The 23,102-nt window shown below is 42.6% G+C and overlaps 1 protein-coding gene across 5 annotated transcripts in view; it reads left to right on the top strand.

Annotated features, from left to right (window-relative positions):
• Positions 1-23,102, top strand: part of LOC129403278 (leucine-rich repeat-containing protein 37A3-like) — a 129,490-nt gene that overhangs the window by 96,314 nt on the left and 10,074 nt on the right. For all 5 annotated transcript variants that reach the window (XM_055129876.1, XM_055129875.1, XM_055129877.1 and 2 more), the window contains 6 exons: positions 471-542; positions 4,189-4,260; positions 5,378-5,458; positions 16,964-17,035; positions 18,066-18,140; positions 21,065-21,174. In XM_055129876.1, coding sequence (XP_054985851.1) covers positions 471-542; positions 4,189-4,260; positions 5,378-5,458; positions 16,964-17,035; positions 18,066-18,140; positions 21,065-21,174 — 482 coding nt within the window. The remainder of the gene's footprint in view (positions 1-470; positions 543-4,188; positions 4,261-5,377; positions 5,459-16,963; positions 17,036-18,065; positions 18,141-21,064; positions 21,175-23,102) is intronic.

Here is a 23,102-nt window from a genome sequence, read left to right as displayed (position 1 = left end):
ACTATTGCTCTGGCCTCAATAATTCTTGAGTGTTTGTCATGTGCATTTTGTGCTCATTTTAATTCCCAGAACAAAAAAACATTAATGGTGTTAAGTTTCAAAGGGTTTTCTTTACAGACTTAATTTCATTCTTCATGGGGTATCCAGAGTAATGTTTGGGAAGAGAGGAGGGAGTGGCAATTCTGTGGTTCTGGTGTCACCCAGAATTTAGATCTGACATTTTGTGACCTAGAGAATATGCTTTGTAGAGGTTATTTGGTGAGAAGAGTCAATAGCTATGTTCGTGTGCATGATGGATAGATATCAGTGAGGAAAAAGCAAAGAGCCTAAACAGAGATCACTATCCCCAAGTAAAATAAGAATTGGGATCTTTAGAAAGCACCATTATTATGTGTAAGAATTAGTCCTATGTAGTAAATAGTCATAGTTATTTTGCATTTTGGTCCAGAAATAATTTTTCCATTTCTCAGAATCCTCAGTGACAATTCTTTGACTGAATTACATAAGGATTCATTTGAAGGCCTGCTATCCCTCAAGTACTTGTAAGTTAATCATTTATTTATGAGTTTCTAGATCTGTTGTTTATAAAACAAAGGGTGTACAAGTTAATCTTTATCATTTCTTCCAGCAATACAATTCTATAGTTTTATGATTCTAGCATTAAAAACCTTTCATGTCATTTCTGGCACTAAATTACATTTGCATGTACATATATATATATAAATACATATATGTACATATATAGAAAAAACTTTAGGCTTACTCTTCAAGCCCATGTTCTCCCTGGATCATGTACTTTTCTTACTTGTCCCCATGACTCTTTGCTTTTTCTTCTCTGGAGAATTCCAGGTTATCTCGTGAACACATTCTTTCTCTTTCCCACCCCTCACATCTAAGAAAGTTTCTTTCAGTATAAACTATCTTGCTTCACAAGAGTTTTTTTTCAAACTTTACTATATAAACCTAAAGTAAGTGCTAATTTACCATCTCCTCTATGTCCATGTAGAGTTCCTTTATGTCCCCTGAATCCAATCCAACACATGGTCCTGTTTTACATAGCCCATTAACTTAAGAATTGTTTTTGTCTTTAAACTTTAATAATAAATGAAAAGTACTTATATTTGCATCACCCATGTAAACTTAACTTAGAGTGCTAGTATACCATCTCCTCTATGTTAATATAGAGTTCCTTTATGTCCCCATGGATCAAAACCAATGCATGGTCCAGTTTTACATAGCCCATTAACTTAAGAATTGTTTTTGTCAGCTGGGGAGATTGCACAAATGTTGAGTGTGATGCTTAGCAACAGGAGGCCCAGGTTGGTTTCCCAGCAGAACGAGGTTCTGGGCTCCGCATTCCCTGACCCCCCAGTAATGTCCCTGAAGTAGCCCCTGAGCACTACTAAATAAAAACAAAGATCTATGCAAATATGTTCATGTTTTTATTTTTTAATTTTTACTTTTTTATTTATTTATTTATTTATGTATGTATTTATTTATTGTTTTTTGGATCACACTCAGTGATGCTCAGGGGTTCCTCCTGGCTCTGCACTCAGGAAACTCAGAAATTACTCCTGGCAGTGCTGGGGGGACCATATGAGATGCCCGGGATCAAACCCAGGTCAGCTGCCTGCAAGGCAAACGCCCCACCCACTGTACTATCGCTCCAGCCCCATGTTCTTTTTTTTTTTTTTTAATTTTGTGTATGAAGCAAGACAGCTTTTATTAAAACTTATTTAGAAAGATGTGAGGGAGAGAAATTAAGAAGTATGTGTTCAAGAGAGAACACAGGCTCTCCAGAGTGGAAATAAACAAGCAAAGAAACAGAGAAAGAAGCAGGTGAGATATTCAGGGCTTGAAGAGCAAGCCCTGAGGACTTTCAGGAGGTGCTTTTATTCAATTCTTCCAAAAGGGTTGTTCTTTCCTGGAGTTTTGCATACTAAAACTTAGGCTGGGTGTTGTCACAGGAATGTCTTGCACTGTTGATGTTCTCTTTATAATCTCATGGATTCTTGTGTAACTTCTTTTCTGGGGGGACCAGCCTTTTCTGGGTGGGGCCTTGGATTTTTGCATCCTGGTGGTACCTCAGTTTCTCTTCCAAGAATTCAGGATTTGCATTTCAAATGATGTGATCATCAAGCCCTTGAGTTATTTTGGGGCTAGGGAATTTCTTCTTGAGTATTATTATTCCCCCAAAGTACATCTGCCAGCCTGCACCAGCAGGAAAGGGAAGGCAGTCCCAACCTCATCACAGGCATCATGGGTCCACTGCCTGTCCCTTGCAGGAAAGAACTTAAAGAGGTGCAACAGTGAAGCAGGTTAGTTTTTATTGAATGAAACGTGCTGAGGAAGATGTGGGAGGAGAGAAAGGAGGGCGATGTTGGAGAGAGAGCACCGGCTTTTCCAGAGTGCAAGTGAATAAGCCAAGGAACATAGACTCTACAAGCGAGACACACGGGAGAGCACAGCTTGAAGAGCAAGCTCAAACTATGCTTGTGTTTATAAAGTTGATGTTTGTGTTTTTCTGCAAATGAAAAAAATCATAAAAATATGCTCTGCAAAATCTAGAATATTATTATTTTTAAATTTCTAGCCTTTATAGAAAACTTTAAAAAGTTGGCTTAATAAAAAATTATTTAAAAAATGAAAATAAACCTGAATTATTGAACAAGAAAATAAAGAACTTGAATGCCATTAGCCCAGATTTTTTTAAAAAAAACTTTAGTTTTCTCATTGTGATTTGCAATACAACATTCTAACACCCTATGTCAGCATATTTCCAAATTATCTAGAACTTAAACAAACATTTAAATATGAAATACTTGGCTAAAACAGTGATTCTATAGCAGTAGTATTAAGAACATGGGAGATTATCACGAGGAGAGTTCTGTTGTAGGAATTGTTGGGCTATTGTCAGACAGATATCTTGGACAGAATCTTGTAAAACGAGAGTAGGAGAAAGGTAGAACACAGGAAAAACACCACAATGCTCTCAGAATACCAAAAAGAGGGTAGACACCTAGACCCAGGAGTTGTAAGCCAGGGCTAGCATGCAGAGCTCCCTCGTGCCCACCTGCGCTGGGTCACTCAGGCCTGCAGTAGATCACTTGGAGGGCCTGTTAACCCCCCATCACAGTTCCTGCTCCAGCTGATTTGGAGTAGGTTGATTGGAGAACAGGCATCTTCAATCAGCTCCCAAGTGAGACTGGTGTTTGAGAACTATTTGGAAAGTTAATATATGACGGTGTGCATTGTGGGTCAGAAAAGGAAAGCCTGGGACTGGAGTGATAGGACAGGGGTAAGGGGCTTGCTTCTGCACATGGGTGACCCAGGTTTGATCCCCAGCACCATGCAGGGTCCCCTGAGCCCCCCCCCCCCAGAGTGATCTGAGTGCAGTCAGGAGTGAGCCCTGAGCACTGCCAAGGAAGGGAAGGAAGGCAAGAGGAAAAAGAGGGATGAGCTAGAAGATAGTTATACGCATCTTGGTCATATGTGAAAGAACTTAAGTAGAATTCATAGATATAAAACAGTCAACTGTAATCAAATAATAATTCAGCACTGTGATGATTTTGTTTGTTCCACCACTGTACAATGAAAGCAGTGAAATTCATGGAATATTCAGAAAATATAGAACCAAAAATTCAATTTCTATTATGATAGAAAAGTTTAATTCTAGGGGCTGGAGCAGTAGCACAGCAGGTAGGGCGTTTGCCTTGCATGCAGCTGACCCGGGTTCAATTCCCAGCATCCCATATGGTTCCCCGAGCACCGTCAGGAGTAACCCCTGAGCATAGCTGGATGTGACCCAAAAAAAGCGAAAAAAAAAAAAAAGTTTAATTCTAAATTAAGTTCTGGCTGAAAGGAGTAACTTCATTTCATATTATATGAAAATGGGCCATTTTTTAGCCTAGAAAACAGCTAAATAGGAATGCATATAAACGTGAGATTATTCATATGAATATTTGAAATAATTAGATTTCAAATATTAGATTTCAAATAAGTCCAATATTAGAACCAAGTAATCATACATTTTATTCATGAAGATTTGTGGTTGAACTGAAAGCAAGGTTAGGAGTTCTGGAACATTCAAATCTACTCATTCAATATTATTTTGACTTCTACTGGTTATTCCTAAAATTAGATATTTGGTAGTTAATTGAAGAAATATTTTCCTTTTCCTTTTCCTAGAGATTTATCCTGCAATAAAATACAGTTTATTGAAAGGCGTACATTTGAAGAACTACCATATCTGCAGTATATGTAAGTTAAAAATATGCTTCATTATTTTTGGAATTTTTAGAACACTTAAATGTCAGATTCTGTTATTCATTTGAATATTATTAGAACATTATAAATAGCTATGAAAACTGTACAGCAAATCCATTTTGCCTGTAAGTAAGGATTACTATGAGAATTACTAGTCAGAGCAATGTGAACAATAGAACCGTGGCCCTCAACCAGGATGATTTTGTACCCACATGACCCTTGATAGTGCCTTGAGGGTTTTTTTTTCATTGTTTTAATTGTCAGATCTATAATGATGCTGTTGGTACCTAGTGAGCAGAGGCCTCCAGATACACTGCTGAATAGCTACAATGCACTGGACAGCCCCCCCATAACTATCCAGCCCCCATGTGGCAGTAGTGCTGAAGTCATGAATCCCTGTTATAGAGAAATTAATTAAGTATTTGTTAAGCATTTGCTATTTGGTGTCTAATGCCCCCACAGCATCATAAACATCAAAGAATAAACCTTAAGCTTAGGTCTTCCACAGTGATGTTTAGCGCATAAAATGTTGTGGTTCTGTGAATTAAAAGTAATACTGGGTGTGACCCAAAAAGAAAAAGAATATTATTTCTTCTCTTCTTCCTCCTCCTCCTCCTCTTCCTCCTCCTCCTCTTCCTTCTTCCTTCTTCCTTTCTTTTTCCTTCCTTCTTCTTTCTCTTCTTCCTTCTTCCTCTTCCTCTTCTTTCTCTTCTTCCACTTCCACTTTCTCTTCTACTTCCTCCTCGCTTTCTTCTTCCTCCTTCTTCCTTCTTCTTTCTTCCTCTTATTCCTCCTTTTTCTTCTTCCTTCTTCTGTCTTCTTTCTTTCATGTTCCTTCTTCTTCCTTCTTTTTTTTTTAACTTTTTGGGTCACACTTGGCGACACACAGGAGTCACTCCTGGCTCTGCCCTGAGAAATTACTCCTGGTGGTGCTCAGGGGACCATATGGGATGCTGGGAATCGAACCTGGGTCAGCCGCATGTAAGGCAAACACCCTATCTGCTGTGCTATCGCTCCAACCCCTTCTTTCTTCTTTTCCTCCTTCCTTTTTCTTCTTTCTTCTAAAAACTGCTGCTGCTTTTATCTTTTTTTTCTTTGTTTTCTTTGGTAGGAATCTTAGTTGCAATTTAATCACCGAACTGAGTTTTGGAACGTTTCAGGCCTGGCATGGAATGCAGTTTTTACATAAGATGTAAGTCAAAAAGCAGATAAGTATACATAATAACACTGTGCATAAAAGCATCATGCAGTCATTATTACCTAACTGGTATAAGGCCAGTGTGAACTCTAGTAAGTATGTCTTGAGATCCAGTTCTTTTTGTTCAAATGAAGAAACTAAGGTACAAAGAGTCCAAGAGATTTGCATGACACCTGGCATGCTTTGCTTTTTTTTATTAATGATTATTGGAGCGAGCACTAACAGAAACGTATTCGTTAGCATTGTCTTGTGATTCCCACTGGTACAGCGCTGAACTGTGAATGAGGCTTTAAATTCCCAGTTTAATTCCAACTTTGGTTCCTGTTCATGTGCAAAGTTCCTAACCACTTAAATGTATGCAACAAAGAGCCGGGAAGAAGTAAGTATAACAGTTTTTACTGGGAGTTGGCTGGGAAGGAGAGTTATGGATTTATTCCTAGCTGGTAGCTTCTTTTACATGGTGAAGCCAAAGGGTTCCTGAACATCTATCTTAGCATAGTTCCCTCCCTAATACTCTAGAACATTCTTTTGAAGAAAAAAAAATATATAAATATATACATAAAGTGAATTCACTGTGGTCACTATAAAGCTTTTTTTTTTTTTTTGGTATTTGGGTCACACCTGGCGATGCACAGGGGTTACTCCTGGCTCTGCACTCAGGAGTCACCCCTGGCGGTGCTCATGGGACCATATGGGATGCTGGGAATTGAACCTGGGTCAGCCCCATGCAAGGCAAACGCCCTACCCCGCTGTGCTATTGCTCCAGCCCCGGTCACTATAAAGCTTTGAGCTGTGGTAAAAGGTGGTAAAAAGCTATGGTAAAAACACTCCATAGACTTCGCACCTGGCAGTGCTGGAGAGGGATCCAGGATCACTCCTGGCAAAACTGGCATCACACTGGCCAGCTGAGCTAGAAGGCGGCCATGGGAGGCACCTGGAGTTCTGTGGTGTGGTGGGATCAAACTCTGGGCTTATACATGGCAGACATGTGCTCCATCTCTGAAACTATCTCTGTGACCCCAAAAGTGTTTGTGTTACATCAGAGTGAGTGAAAAGCATTCATCAAACATACATTGCTGGGGGCTGGAGCAATAGCACAGCGGGTAGGGCATTTGCCTTGCACGCGGACGACCCGGGTTCGATTCCCAGCATCCCATATGGTCCCCTGAGCACCGCCAGGAGTAATTCCTGAGTGCAGAGCCAGGAGTAATCCCTGTGCGTCGCCAAGTGTGACCCAAAACGCAAAAAAAAAAAAAAAAAAAAAAAAAAAACCCAACATTGCTGTTGTCTAATTTCATTATACTTACTTTTCTGATTACTCGTGTGTAAGAAGCGTGTGGTTCTATACCCTTTGGGTGAAAAGGTCCCTCTGATTTCTCTCTGATTTGATGTAACACAAGCAGATCAAAATTCAGATCAGAGGCTTAAAGGGATTTCTGTACTCAAGCGGAAGATCCTCCTTTCAGTTTGACTTTGAAAAAGGGTCTTCACCTGCTTGTGTTTCAGAAATCCAGTTTTACACAGCTTCCTGCAAATTAGATGAAGGAAGGGCAGGAAGGCAGCTCGGTGATTCTGCATGGGTATAAACCTGAGTTGATCCCCGGGCAGACAGGTTTGATGAGGCAGGTGAGGGGTTGGAATGTGTCTGGGTCGGCATCACGGTTCCTGCACGTGCCCACCTGTAGCAGCTCCCCTTCACCAATCCTTAATTGACTGACAATGTGGGAAAGAACCCTGAAGACCACTTGTCTTTTTTTACTTTTTGGGTCACACCCGGCGATGCACAGGGGTCACTCCTGACTCATGCACTCAGGAATTACTCCTGGCGGTGCTCAGGGGACCATATGGAATGCTGGGAATTGAACCCGGGTCGGACACATGCAAGGCAAACAAACGCCCTGCCCGCTGTGCTATCTAACTCCAGTACTAACTGTGCTAACTCCAGCCCAGACCAGTTTTGTAAGGAGCAGGCTTTGAGATTATAGTCACCTCAGTGCCTTTAATGCCACATTTTTACTAAGCATTTTATTATACCAAGCATCACAAGAACCCCAGTTTCGGTATAGTTTTGTAGGAGACAGTGGGGGCAGGGGAAAAATGGCATCTTAGTTCATAAAAATTTAGACATTCAAGAACATTCACAGAGTGCCATTTCTTCTGAGTGTCAGGCCTATCTATATGGAAGAATAGAGCAGGGTGTTTGTCACCAAGAACCTTGAGTACTGGAAGAAAGAAGACAGATGCTGGTGGGAAAACATGAGAGCCCTACTGCTAGTGCAGACAGCAGGGTAACAAGATAGTGGGGTGACACTGGAGATAATGGTGGGTGGTGTACTGAGAAGGACTCATCATGAATGAGGTTGAGGAGACAGCTCAGAGAGCTGGAGCCTGAGCTTTGCATTGCCAGCAGTCACTCCCATTCACACCTCCAAATGTGGTCCCCAAACAATGAGAAGAAAACCCAACGAATTTATAATGGAGAAGGTGATGATTTACTTGTATTGCATATATTGAAATTTTACTCTCAAATGAGAGAAAAAGGTAATAAAAGAATCATAGATAGCTGGAAAGAAATGATCATCCCAGTCATGTGATTTAAATAGAACTAACTCTTAAGATTAATTCAGTCACCTCAGCAGATTGTCATGGAGTCTGGGGAGATGGTGCACACTCTAGGTGCTGGAGCTCCAGGTTCAAGCCCCTGCACGACATGGTTCCCCAGCACTGCACCGAGTAAGCCCCAAACACCAAGTATGGCACTACCCACCCACCCCAGCACCGAATGTGTTGGGGCCCGAATGTGTTGGGGGGTGGACTCCTTTCTTTGGGGCCCAATCTTTCTAAATGACCAAGCTCATTCCTTTCACATACAATTTGCCTGCGTGATCAAAACTCTGTGTCTGGAGCGCAAGTACAGTGGGTGTGTGACTTGCCTTGCACATGGCTGACCTGGGTTCAGCCTCAGCACCCCACATGCTCTTCCTGAGCACAGCCAGGAGTAAGCCCTGAGCACCCTGCTATGTGTGGCCGAAAAACAAGAGGAAATAATGTTACATCTCTTTCCAAAGGCAAGGGATGCTGGTCCTTCAGTTAGGTCTTTTTATTACCTATCTGACAAATGACTGGGTTGATTGGAAACTGCGTTGATCATAATTTACTCCCTGCATTAAATAGATCTGGGGAAAGGTCGAAGTGAGAACCAGATAGAGCTCAGTGGGCTGAGGGCATGCCAGGTGTAACCCAAACCTAAGCACAAACAAAACAAAAAGACCCATCTGAGGTGAATTGATAAGGAATTAAAGGAAGCTGAACTCCAAACCTTACTTGCAAGATCTCAGGGAAGATCCCAACAATTTTTATACTCATAATTTTGCATTTTATTTATTTTGTTAAACAGAATTTTGATAAACTAGATGAAATTCAGGGCCCACAAAAACCTTAATTCTTCCTGGGTTCTGGGTAATTATCACTCAGTGAGTTTCTTGAATGAAACATCTATATTAATAAACATTGAGTGGTGAGTACATTATCAGTTGAATGAAAAACAGATCACCTTCAATATGCCATAATAATTTGTAACTGTAAATTAATAAATTTTCCATAAACTGTCAAAATATTAATAAGATGCCATTGTTTTTGAAAGGGTGATAATCACATCTCTTACAGATGAAATCAGGAATGAAGTATGTTATGGAAATCCTACAGTGTTTGCTAATCCTAAATGTTCAGTATCTCTTTTTTTCTTTTGTTTTTATTTTGGGGCCATACCTCCATGCTCAGGGTTTGTTCCTGGCTCTCCTCTCAGGAATTACTCCTGGCGGTGTCTGGGGAACCATATGTGATGCCAGGAATTAAACCCAGGTCAGCTGTGTGCAAGGCAAATGCCCTACCTGCTGTACCTGCTGTACGATTGCACCAGCCCCAACTATCTTTTTTTTTTTACCCCCTTCTGAATTTCAAGTGTTTCTTCATTCACCTACACAGGTCTACACTGATGACTTGTTTAAAAAATTCTTTTAGTCATTTCATCGGTACAAGTTCCATGATTGTAGCAACTGCAGACTTGACAAAGTAGAAAGGCGATGCCTTACTCAGACAGAGCAGTGGACACTCTGGCTTGTTTGTGGAACATCAGTATTTTGCCAAGACATAAGTACTAAGAGAGAACAAAGGAAACCCAAACCTTGTTCCTACTGACCGCTTGACCCCACTGTGGAGATTGTCAGTGAGGTGGGGAGCTGCACTGTGAAGGCAGACGGAGCTGGGGTCACAGCGAAGCCCTCACGCTCTCCCAGCCATATAGCATAATGGCCTGTCTTTAGATGAGTGTCCACACGAGAGCTTACTCTAAGGCATTGTTATCACTTTGGGGTATGTACTGAAATCCTGGCAGCAGCTTCTCACCGTTCAAAAGCTTCTACCTTAAAGAGGAAGACCGCTCAGGACCTTGGAATGGTTTAGGGGTGACTGATTTCTTTGTTATTGTTAGAAAATTAAGTTTGTCACATTCAGCAAGAACTGTCTCCCAAGTGTGTCTTTTCCTTCCCATCCTTATAGGGAGATATCTTCTATTTCAACTTAGTACTGCTGCTGGAGCACTGTAGGGGTCACACCTGACCATCACCCAGATGTGGTCCAGCTGTTCCCTTTAGTCTTCCGCTGCCGCCCCCCCCAGCCCCAAACAGGTTTTACCTTTCCTCCTCATCTTTATTGTTGCGAGATGTCTGAGGGTCATACACCCTGGCTGTGATGCTCATATTCAGTTGCGGTGCTCACCGGAAATCCTACATCAGGGCCAGGCATTTGCCCCCTGGGCTGATGTTTGCTAAAGGCCTCTGTGCTTTTGGGGGCGGGGAGCTCACACACACAGCCACCAGGGGTCGCTCTTCTATTCATGTACAAGAACATTCTAAGAGCAGTGTTCACACCTGTGCTTGTCAGGGGCGCCACTTCTTGGCATGGTTCTTGTGCACCATTTCTCTTTTATATCAAAGATCAGCAAAGACCTTCGTTGCCTGAATTTCAAAGTGGATTCATGTGTCTCTTGGGGGTCTTGCTTTTCCTGAGACTGAACTCCACCGTGCCCACTGGCAGAGAGCCATCTGCTCAGCCACAGTGACCTGGGATGGAAGCCACTACAGGGTCTGTGGTCCCTAGCAAGAGGACAGTGTGACTCTGTCCCCAACTAAGTATCCATGTTCATTCAGGTATCCTGGGGGATTGGGGGACAGACATGAAGTCCACTGTGTGCACATCTCTTTTTTTAAAATATATTTAAAGAACCACGATTTACAAAGTTATTGAGAGTTGGGGTTTTGTTTGTTTCTTATTGAATCACTGTGAGCTACAGTTACAAACCTTTCATATCTGAGTTTCAGTCATACAATGATTGAACACCCATTCCTCCACCAGTGCACTTTCTCCACCATCAATGTCCCCAGTATCTTCCCTCTCCACAATCCCAATCCCCTCCCCGCCTCTATGGCAATGTTCCCCATACTCTCTCTATACTTTGGGGCATTATAATTTGCAATATAGATAATGAGAGATCGTCGCATTTGATTTTTTTAATCTACTTTCAGTACACATCTCCCATCTCGAATGATCCCTCGAACCATCATTGACTTAGTGATCCCTTCTCTATTCCAGCTGCCTTCTCTCCCAGCTCATGAGGCAGGCTTCCAACCCAGAGCAATATTCCTGGCCCTTCTCTCTACTCTCCTTGGTTATCAGTCTCATGTTATTTTATATTCCACAAATGGGTGCAGCCATTCTTTGTCTGCCCCTCTCTTTCTGACTCATTTCACTTAGCATGATACTCTCCATGACCATCCACTTATAAGCAAATTTTATGACTTCATCTTTCCTAACAGCTGCATAGTATTCATTGTGTAGATATACCAAAGTTTCTTTCACCAGTTGTCTGTTCTCGGACACTTTGGTTGTTTCCAGATTTTGGCTATTGTGAACACTGCTGCAATGAACACACAGGTGCAGATGTCATTTCTACTGTGCTTTTATGTACCCTTGGAATATATTACCAGAAGTGGTATTGTGGGCTCGTATGGAAGCTCAATTTCTAGTTTTTTAAGGAATGCCCATATTGTTTTCCAAAAAGAGTGGACCAGTCGGCATTTCCACCATGGTTGTTAGGTTTTAGGCATACAATATTTTGACACCAATCCCACCACCAGTGTTCCTACACTTCCCTTCACCAGTGTTCCTACACCCAATCTGCCACATTGACAGGCACATTTCAAGGTTCAGTGGTTATAGTTTATTGGGGGGGGGGGGCAGGGGAGTACACCCAATGGTGCTCAGGGATTACTCCTGGCTCTGTACTCAGGGATTGCTCCTCACAGGCTCAGGAGACCATATAGGTTGCTGGAGATTGAAGCCAGTTCAGCCATGTGCAAGGCAAGAGCCTTACCTGTTGGGCTGTTGCTCTGACCCAGTGGTGGTTCTTTAAGGCTCATGTTTTCAGTGTTGAGCCTGTGCTTTGGGTAGAGAGCTATACCACTTTCCCATATCATTGGTAAAATAAAGCCCTGGCCCTTGTTCCGCCCTTTATCTTCTACCACCTGTTGATTTCTTTGCTTTGCTCTCATTCTCCTCCCTGTACTCTGGGGTCAAGACTGATCTAGCCATCCTCTTCTACTGCATTGCATTCCCTCATCCAGTTATTCTATCTACCACAGAGAAGTGAGATCATCCTTTATCTATCCTCATCTGACTTCACTCAATATGATGTCTTCTGGTTCCTAGCAGGTTGCAGCAAATTACACGATCTCATCGTTTCTTGCAGCTGCATAGTATTTCACTGCATATCTATTCCACATCTTCACAAACCTGTCGTTGGACACCTACGTTGATTCCGTATCTTAGCTATTGCACTGAGTGCTGCGAAGAATGTGTGTTCGTGTGTCCTTTTGAATGTTTTTCTATCCTGAGGTAGCATACTCAACAGTGTTTCCACACCTTTTAGTAGTGTTGCCTGCCAGGGATTGGGCCTCTTTTGTTGTGATGTTAAGGTCCTTCTGACTGACTGCAGTGCAACTGGTAAACAATTGCCAGGGACAAGGAATGGCAGAGCTGCAAGACTCAGACCCCCCCAGAGCTGCCAGGAATCTCACTCAGCCAATGTGGTGACACGGGGGATTGAATTCCAGGCTGAATGCTTGCAGTGAGGGGGTCAAGCCGGAGTCCCCAGATAAGATCTATTTCAAAAGGGCATTTGAAGTAATACTGCCTGGGGCCAGAGAGATGGTACAGTTGGGAGGGCACTTGCCTTGCACGTCACTGACCCATATGTAATCCCCAGCACTGAATGTGCTCCCCAGAGCACCACTGGGGCTGATCCCTTAGTGCACAGCCAGGAGTCAGCCCTGAGCACAGCTGGGTGTGGCCCAGTAACCCAAAGAAAGGTTTTTAGTCACTGAAAGAGATCAGTCTTTTTTACTGTTTTTGGACTATACCCTGCAGTGCTCATGGGGTGCTGGGCCTTGAGGGGGTGCTTGAGGGGGGCCATGTAGTGCCATGAACCTGCCCACCCCACCCCCTTGGGCAAGGCATTTACACCAGCCCTTTTTGGTTTGTTTGTTTGAACCCTCTTTTTGTTGATTTTTAAATAGGATTCTCCAATAATGTCCAAAGGACCTAGGAACCAATTATGGTGGTGCTCACGGATCTGATTATACCAGGAGTCAAATTCAGCCCCTCGCAAATGCCAGGCATCTGCTCTGCCACTTTGAGCGAACTCCCCAACTCAGTCATGCCCTCTGAGATTGATAAAAACTGTTGCTCCTTTATTTGCCGGGCTGGGGATAGAACCTCAGATTTTATTCCTGCAAGACAAGTGTTTTACCTCTAAGTCATACTTCTTAGTCCTTTTGCCACAGTTTACTCCATAAAGCATAAAGATAAGGTCATGAATATAAAAGAGGCAATGAATGAGCTAGGCGTGCGCATACATTTTAAAATGCAGAAGAAGTCAGCCAGAGAAAGTACTGATATGCAAAGCATGTGCTCAGGTGCCCCTTCCATTTTTCGACTATGAATACTCATTTTTGAGTATTTACACGTTTCCATTTTTCTTGGGCACATATCCAGGTATTACATTGCTGAGTCTTTGGTAACTATGGCTAACTTTTTTGAGGGACCATCAAGCTTTTCTGCAGTGCCTCTTTTTATATTTTCACCAGCAGTGCATAAGGATTTCAATTTCTCCATCACCCTGGTTGCACTTTTGTCTGCTTTTAGCCATCTTACTGGGTATGAAGTAGTATCTGATTGTGGCTTGGATTTATGTTCTGCTAATGGCAAGACATTAACTATCTTCTCATGCTTATTATAGTCATTTTAAAATTCACTTTGGGAGCTGTGAATTTTAAGTGCCCTACTCACTGTACACCCATCTCCCCCACTCCCTCCCCCACGCCCCCTCTGCCCCTGTACCAGGCGCTTTCTCCAGCCATCTCATTGTCCTACTGTTCCCCTCACTAACTTATCTCCCACCTCTGCCCCAGTGGCAAGTTTCCTACTGAAGATCAGTTCAGCTCTTTGTTTCCGTGGCATTGGACATTTGAGGTTCCCCTACAAAGTTTGAGATAGATGGTTCTGAGTCCGTTCCTCTCCCTCTGACTGATTTCACTCAGCATGAAACTCTTCAGATCTATCCACATTGCAGCAAATTGCATGACTGTATCTCCTCTTATAGCTGGGTAATATTCTATTGTGTATCTATACCATAGTTTATCCAGTCATCTGTTTGTTGGTATTTGGACTGTTGCCATATTTTGGCTGTTGTATATAGTGCTGCAATGAACCTAGGAGTGCAGACGTCTTTTATGCATTGTGCTTTTGGGCCCTTAGGATATATTCACAAGAGTGGAATTTCTGGGTCATCACTGTATCACTGTCATCCCATTGTTCGTCGATTTACTCGAGCGGGCACCAGTAACGTCTCTATTCCTCTCAACCCTAAGATTTTAGCAGTCTCTTCTTACTTGTCTTTCCCAATGATTGGAGGCTCTTTCAGGGTCAGGAGAATGGAACCTATTGTTACTGTTTTTGGCATATCGAATACGCCACAGGTAGCTTACCAGGCTCTGCCCAAGTGGGCAGTATACTCTCGGTAGCTTGCCGGGCTTTCTGCGAGGTATGTATATACTGTCATCCCATTGATCAATGATTTGCTTGAGTGGGCCCAGTCACGTCTCCATTCATCCTAGTCCTGAGATTTTAGCAGCCTCTCTTTACTTGTCCTTCCCAATGGTGCCTCATTAGAGGCTATTCAGGGTCAGGAGAATGAGACCCATCATTGTTACTGTATTTGGCATATGAATACGCCACACGGAGCTTGTCAGGCTTTCCTTAATGGCAGTAAACTCTCAGTAATTTGCCAGGTTTTCCAAGAGGGATAACTAGGCTATCAGATGTTGTGTGATTGCATCTGCACGCTTCAGAAAGCTTGGTTTTATATTCTCTGGATGTTTGCATTGAAGGGATTACATGGTGTGTGTGTGTGTTGGGGGAGATTTCTGGGTGTGACTGTCTAGCTACTGGAAAATGGAGAATCTGGGTGCAAGAGGCCTAGTCCCGATCCGAGCAGCCTTGGAGATCTAAGCCCCGGGTCCCGCACACCTGGGTTCCTCTGCCAGTCATATGGAAGTTTAATTCTTAGTGTTTTGAGGAATGTCCATATTGTCTTCCCAAAAAGGCTGGATCAGTTAGCATTCTCACAGCAGTGAATGAGGGGCCCTGTTCCCCCAAATGCTCGTCAATACTAGTTATTGTTGTTCTCTTTGATGAGTACCAGTCTCTGTGGTATGAGATGATATCTCACTGTTGCTTTGATCTTCATTTCTCTGATAATTAGTGATATAGAACCTTTTTTTCCATATGCATTTTGGTCATTTGTATTTCTTTTGGGCTGGGAGTTGGGCCATAGTTGGCCATGTTCAGGGCTTACTCCCAACTCTGCACTTAGTAATCACTCTTGATGTTGCTTGGGGGGCCATATGGGATGCTGGGGATTGAACCCAGGTTTGCTGCATCCAAGCAAGCACCTTACCCACTATGCTATCTCTCGGTCCCTGACCGAGAGATTCTTTTTTGAGGAAGTTCCTGTTCATCTCTTCTCCTGTTTATCACTTTTTATGCCCCATGCGCTTGGGCTGTGCCTCACCTATGAGCAAACATATTCCTGGATTGTGCAGCAGCAAAAGTGGCAGCACAACACGTCATAAAACACTTCCTACCCATTCTCCATAATTACCACACCACATTTGATGGAGTTCAGATAGTAGGCAATAAGTCATATGGGGAAATATGGGGAAATATATATATGCATATATACATATTTTCAGATATGTATACCAAAGTTCACACCACATGCTAGTGATATCCTCCAGAATGTCTTAATGGTTTCTGCCAAAATAGAACAATGTTCACACTGTTTCCTATATGAACACTTTTTTGTAAGAATGCTCAGCAGTTCTTCATAACAGACAATACAAAATATATTACTTCGGTTGTGCTTTGTGACAGGGTTCAGGGCTTGGGATGGAAACATCCCAAATTTGGTGGAGGGAAGGTATAATGGTGGTGGCATTGGTGTTTGAATGTTGAGTGAAATCAAACATTGTGAACTAACTTATAGAATTAAAAAATTTTAAAAAAAGTAATGTGGAGCTAATGCCCAATTTAATCAGCTTAATCAATGGCTGAATAACTAGCAGTACTCCTACATTATAAATTTTTTTAAAAAAAAGAAAAAGAAATAATATTTGCTGCAGAGCAAGGACTTCCTGCAGACATCATCACTCCTCGGGTTTTCTTACTTCTTTGGAGGTGATGGGAAGACACATCCAGTGGTTCCCAGGGCTTACTCCTGACTCTGTGCTCAGGGATCACTCCTGGTGTGTTCTGGGGCCTATATAAGATTCCAGGGATGAAACGTACAAGTCAGCTGCATGCAAGGCAAGTGCCCCACTTGCTGTACTATTTGGCCCCTATTCCTAGGGTTTTCAACTTGGGAAAATTTGTTAGCATATATATTTTTCTTTGGTAGATTTGTTTTGTTTCCCACTCCTCCCCACCCACCCCACCCCCCGTTTCCCCTTTACTTTATCATCTAGAGACTTGAGTGTTTCCCAAAGGGAGAATGCTTAGTGCTGGAGAAATAGCACAGCAGGTAGGGCGGTTGCCTGGCACACAGGTGACCCGGATTCAATTCCCAGTATCCCATATGGTCCCCCAAGCACCACCAGGAGTAATTCCTGAGTGCATGAGCCAGAAGTAACCCATGTGCATCACTGGCGTGACCAAAAAAGATTAAAAAAAGGGAGGGGGAATGCTTTATGGATTCTAAGTGTGATTATAGATAATCACAGAAAATAATGTTTTTTACCTTCAAGTTCCATGCCAGTAAAATAAATAAAAACTTCAATCCTACTTACTGATTATGCAGATAATTTTCGTTTTATTGTATTTTTTTAGAATTCTCAGTCATAATCCTCTAACAGCTATTGAAGATTCATATCTTTTTCAATTACCAGCATTAAAATATCTGTAAGTATTGTAATAGCTTTGTAGCTCATATGATTTCTGCTATGATTTGCTGTCTTTATTTTTCTCCATTTCTGTCATAGATTATGTGTCTTGCATTGAATTTCAAAGTTATATTTTTAATTTTAATACTGGATTGTTGAAATGAGATTTCTTTTCAAAGGAAAACATTAAGAAAGAATGTACATGGGTAACAGCCAAAAGAGGAAAAGAGCAATGTTGAGTACATATAGATAAGAAACATACAGATGCGTGTAGAAGCATTATTTATTCCAGAAAATAACGAGTAATAATGTAAACATTATTTAAAAAAGAAAGTAAATAAAAGAGGACCAGATAGGTGAGTGGTTGGAGCCTGTGCACTGGGTGCTGGAGGCCTGGATTCAATCTCTGGCACCTTATGTGTTCCCCAGAGTTCTACTCAGAGCAACCCACAAGTACAGCACCCAACATATCTCCCAAGTACTGCCAGATGTGGCCAAAATCCAAGGCCACCCCCAGCTCACATGAAAAAGAAACATTAAACGAAGTAGATGCAATTTAGAAAGAGAAGTCTAAATTGACAAGAGAAGGAAGAGACAAGAGAAGGGAGGGAGGAAGGAAGGGAGGGAAGGAAGGAAGGAAGGAAGGAAGGAAGGAAGGAAGGAAGGAAGGAAGGAAGGAAGGAAGGAAGGAAGGAAGGAAGGAAGGAAGGGAGGGAGGGAGGGAGGGAGGGAGCGAGGGAGAGGAGGGAGGGAGGGAGAGGAGGGAGGGAGGAAGGAAGGAAGGAAGGAAGGAAGGAAGGAAGGAAGGAAGGAAGAAGGGAGGGAGGAAGGAAGGAAGGAAATTTATTTAGTCTACCAAATTGTCATGAATTTGATGATAGAGAAATCTCTTATTTCTGTAAGAGCTCTCTGGAATTATGGTCTAGAGTAAGCAGTTGACCTGGCTTTACAGCGAAGCCAGAATCAAAGTTATGCCTCTTTAATCTCATCTATTTAACTCTAGAGTTTCTGTATTTGGATTCTCATTATGCTTGTGCTTTCTCCCTCAGAGACATGGGAGCAACACAAGTGTCGCTTGGACCAGTCCAAAACATCCTCATGATGACTCTTGAATTGGAAAAACTGTAAGTTGATTTTTCTGACATTTATTTTCACTTTGTTTTTTAAGACTTTTTATTTTTGTTTCTCTTTTTTTTTAATGTAGGAGTACTACTATTTATTCAGCCATTAATTAAGCTAATTCAATTTGGCATGAACTCCACATTTCTATTTTATATTCAGAATGTTAATTTAATTTTTAAAATTTTTTTTAATCACCGTAAGATACAGTCACAAAGCTTCCCTGTTTGAGTTTCATTCATACAGTGATAAGACACCCAACCCTCCACCAGTGCACATCTTCCACCACCAATGTCCCCAGTATCCTTCCCAGTCCCACCCCTCCCCCTGCCTCTGGCTGACAGTCTTCCCCCATGCTCTTTTGCATTGCTTGTTATGAATAGTATAAGATGTCATACGGCCACAAGAGGGCTGTGTGCTCCTGGAATTCTAAAAGTTTAAATAATTAGGGTGTGGAGAAATCTCTGCAGAGAGCTGCTCAGTTCAGAGATTGTGTATCTCTGGATCATGATCATTAAAGAGCTTAAGTGGCAGCCGAAGGCAGTTTGTGGGCATGACCTCCAGGTTCCCACGGGGACTCGGGGGCATGAGAGAGACAGACCCATCCCCTATCCCTTGAGGCCTGGAATTTGCTGTCACTGAACCTTCGTACCTGCACTTCTCATTGGGTTCTGGAAGTTGGTGGCTGTCGGGGTTTTTAAGGGGCAGGTGGAGGGATGATGCCTGCCTCTGTCTGAGGCTCCCCAGTGAAGTTGGCCTGGCTTAAAGTCCGGAGGCATGTCGCAGAGAGCTGCTCGGTTCAGAGATTCTTTTGTGTGTCTCTGGATCGTGGCCCTTGTTTCCATCTTTTCCAGAGAAATAAACTATTGGCATATGCTCTGCAGGGTATGCCGGCTTGGCCGTAGGGCGCCTCACGACCAGCCCTAAGTGCGGCTTTTGATCTCTTTTTGAGATTTATGGGTCTCTGAAATATGGCCGGTAAATTAACTTGTATAACTGAGCCAGAGGTGTTTTGTGGGTTGGCTCCCACATACCAAACTTTTGGCTGCTTAGTTTCTTGGTAAACTTGCCCTAAGTTGTTGGAGTTCAGCCACAGGTACATCAGCAATTTTGGGTTATCAGGAAGACAGAAGGGTCCATCTGGCTGCTGATGCACTCGCTCCGCAGGTATAGACTGACCTGCTGCTGGCATCATACCCCTGCTTGTTTATTTTTCTTAAGCTATGTTTAATTGAGGTGTAATTTTATTTTTTTTCAATTTTTTTTAATTAGTGATTCACAGTGAGGGTACAGTTACAGATTCACACATTTTCGTACTTGTTTTTCCCTCATGCAATGTTTAAGAGCCCATCCCTCCACCAGTGTCCATTCTCCACACTCTCCACCACCAATAAACCCAGTATCACTCCCACCCCACCCCCAATCCCATCCCCCCCACCCACCCCACCTCTGTGGCGGGGCATTCCAATTTGATATCTCTCTTTCCTTTTGGGTGTTGTGGTTTGCAATAGGGGTATTGAGTGGTCATCCTGTTCAGTCTCTAGTCTGCTTTCAGCATGCATCTCCCTTCCGAGCAGGATCTCCAATCACATATTACTTGGTGTTCCCCTCTCTATCTGGGATGACTTTCCCTCAGCATGTGAGGCCAGATTCCAAGCTATGGAGCCAACCTCCTGGTATTATATACTACTATTCTTGGGTATTAGTCTCCTACTCTGTTCTATATTCCACAGATGAGTGCAATCTTTCTATGTCTGTCCCTCTCTTTCTGGCTCATTTCACTTAGCATGATACTTTCCATGTTGATCCACTTATATGCAAAGTTCATGACTTCATCCTTTCTAACAGCTGCATAGTATTCCATTGTATAGATGTACCAAAGTTTCTTTAACCAGTAATCTGTTCTCGGGCACTCGGGTTTTTTCCAGATTCTGGCTATTGTAAACAGTGCTGCGATGAACATATAAGTGCAGATGTCATTTCGACTATACATTTTTGTTTCTCCAGAATATATTCCCAGTAGTGGTATTACTGGATTAAATGGAAGCTCAATTTCTAATTTTTTGAGAAGCGTTCATATTGTTTTCCAAAGGGGCTGAACCAGTCGGCATTCCCACCAGCAGTGTAGAAGGGTCCCCTTCTCCCCACATCCTCTCCAACAGCGGTTGCTTTTGTTCTTTTGGATGTGTGCCATTCTCTGTGGTGTGAGGTGGTATCTCATGGTTGTTTTGATTTGCATCTCCCTGATGATTAGTGATGCAGAGCATTGTTTCATGTGCCTTTTGGTCATTCATATCTCTTCCTTGGAAAAGTTTCTGTTCATTTCTTTGGCCCATTAAAAAATATTTTTAAATTGAGATACTCAAGAGTCACTTTTGGTGTCTCATGGATACTGGGGATCAAACCCAGGTCGACCATGCTCAAAGCAAATGCCAGACTTGCTACACTATACTATTACTCTAGTCCCTGTTTTTTTTACAGTCTGGAAAAGTGCTTTCAGATTTCCCCAGGTTATAACTGGCATTTTTATGTTATCGTTATCTGGGAGCTGGAGAGATAAGATAGTGAGTTAGGTATTTGCTTTGCATGTGAATGACCCTTGTTCAGTCTTTGGCACTGTCTATGCATTCTCTGCTTGCAAGGAATGATCCCTGAGCGGACTGCCAGAGAAACCCCTGAGCACCACCAGATATGACTAAAAAACAAAACTCAATTTTCTGAGGGCTGAAGTGATAGTAGAGGAGTTCAGGTACACACTTTGCATGCATCACCTCCCAGTTGGGTTCCCACCACCACCGAGTTCGAGCAGCGCCTCATCCATGGTTCTCAGGAACATTTTGAATAGCTGCACAGTGGCTTTGGCTGCCTCTTCTACCTATTACAGTAACCCCTTTACTCTGCACTTAATTCTCTGTGTTTCCATTCATAGGATATTACCTAGGCATCTCACCTGCTGCCTCTGCCAATTTAAGAATAAAATAGACTCTGTCTGCAAAGTAGTCAAACTACATTGTGAATGTACCAGCAGCACACACTGTGGTGAGTCTGAATTGCCTGCTGATAGCTTTTTAATTTATGTTTCATTTTAATTTTAATCACTGATGGTCCATTTTAAACTGATTATGCAGTTGCATTATTTTTATTCAGAGTTCAACTCCCTATATATATATTTTTTCTTTTTGGGTCACACCCAGCGATGCTCACGGGTTACTCCTGGCTTTGCACTCAGGAATTACTCCTGGCGGTGCTTGGGGGACCATATGGGATGCCGGGGATCGAACCCGGGTCGGCCGCATGCAAGGCAAACGCCCTACCCGCTGTGCTATCGCTCCGGCCCCCAACTCCCTATATTTCTAAGAACGATTTCCCTTAGTAAAAGTCTGCATCTCAGTCACATCGTTACCTTAACAGTCTATGCATGACCTGAAGACAAGAGGAATGGAAGAAAAGAGATGAAAGTGGGGAAGGGAGCTAACACTAATGGTCACAAATGTGGGCCAGACTCTGGGCAAGGTACTGGTCCTCCAGATGAGAGCTCAGCCACAGAATGCAGTTTGTAAGCAGATTTTATATAGAACAGATCTCAAGAGCCCTTTTCTTCACAGGACAGGTGTAGGTATTTTATTGCATGTGTTTTTGTAATTTTATAGGCAAGTACAAGTCATACTGTCTTATGAAAGTTTTGCTTAGAGACTGAGAATTTCTGGTTTTCTAAGCAGAGGTTGCCACTCAGTCCTTCTAAGGATGTATGGTCTCCTGGATTCTTAGACCATCCCCACCTCTGAGACTTTTTTGAATTTTAACCCTTCCATCTACAAAGCACTCAGGTGCTCTTAAGTATCTTTCCACACAGTAAGTTTACTGACCTTAGCTTCATAACTTCCAAAATGTGCTTTTAGGAAAATAGATCAATAGGTTGCACCACATGCTTTTCATGTGGGAGGTGTGGGTTCAGCCCCCACAAAAGTCTCCCAAGCACTGCTGGGAGTATCCCTTGGGCACCGCTGAGTGTGGCACATTCACACGTGCTCACGCACTCACGCGCGCACACACACACACACATACACACACACATACACATACCCCGCCCACAAAAGTGTTTTCACGCTGGGATATTATGAATCAGATTCGCTATCAGCAATTGGGCACATCAAATCACTTTGCTTCTTACACAAAGCTAGTGTTATTTTTAAAATCAACTTTTAGAAAGTCTATTACTCCCTTTTCAGAGGTGGGCAGAAGAATCATTTAGGAATCACCTTTCATAAGATGAACATCAAACCTAGTGGGGTGGCGGGAAGAAGAGTCAGACTGGAGGTGCTGTACGGACCATGGTGTCTCGGCACTTCAGCGGTGGTCCAGGGAAGTTCACTTTGTACATGGAAACCAATTGCATTGGTACTATTATAACCACGTTACCCCAATTGCAGTAATTTTATTTAGAGAATAACTAAACCAAGCAATCAAAATTCAGAATACAATACTAATATTTTTTTTTTTAGGTGAGGAATAGCAAAACTTAAAAGTGTTAAATGTGCCTAATGCCTACATCGTGTGATCCCAGTCTGGGACTCTCTGCAAGTCCATGCTTCTTCCTCACTTCCTTTAACTCCCCCTCTAAACTTCACCACCACCAAAAGCATTTTTAATTCTTCATTAAAGTTTGGTGGAAGAGAGTCTAGCAGCTAGGGCACTTGCCCTCCATACAGTAGACCTCGGTTGGATCCCTAGCATTCCAGATGGTCCCCAATTACTGCCAGGAGTGATCCCTGAGCACAGAGACAGAAGTAACCCCTGAACAAATATTTCTGGGTTTGGCCCCACTTCCCCCCAAAAGAAACCCAACTGCACAATGTTATACTTGATCTTCAAGCAGTCAGAAACTTTGTACGGTTCCCTAAAGTAGAGCTGAAAATAGTAGGAAGTAGGTAAAGGCAAAATACACATCTAATAAGAGTTGTTTTCCC

This window comes from Sorex araneus, chromosome 3, assembly GCF_027595985.1.
Source record: "Sorex araneus isolate mSorAra2 chromosome 3, mSorAra2.pri, whole genome shotgun sequence".
NCBI classification, from domain to species: domain Eukaryota; kingdom Metazoa; phylum Chordata; class Mammalia; order Eulipotyphla; family Soricidae; genus Sorex; species Sorex araneus.
The sequence above is the reverse complement of the archived record's forward strand: the minus strand, read 5'-3'. Positions and strand labels throughout refer to the sequence as shown.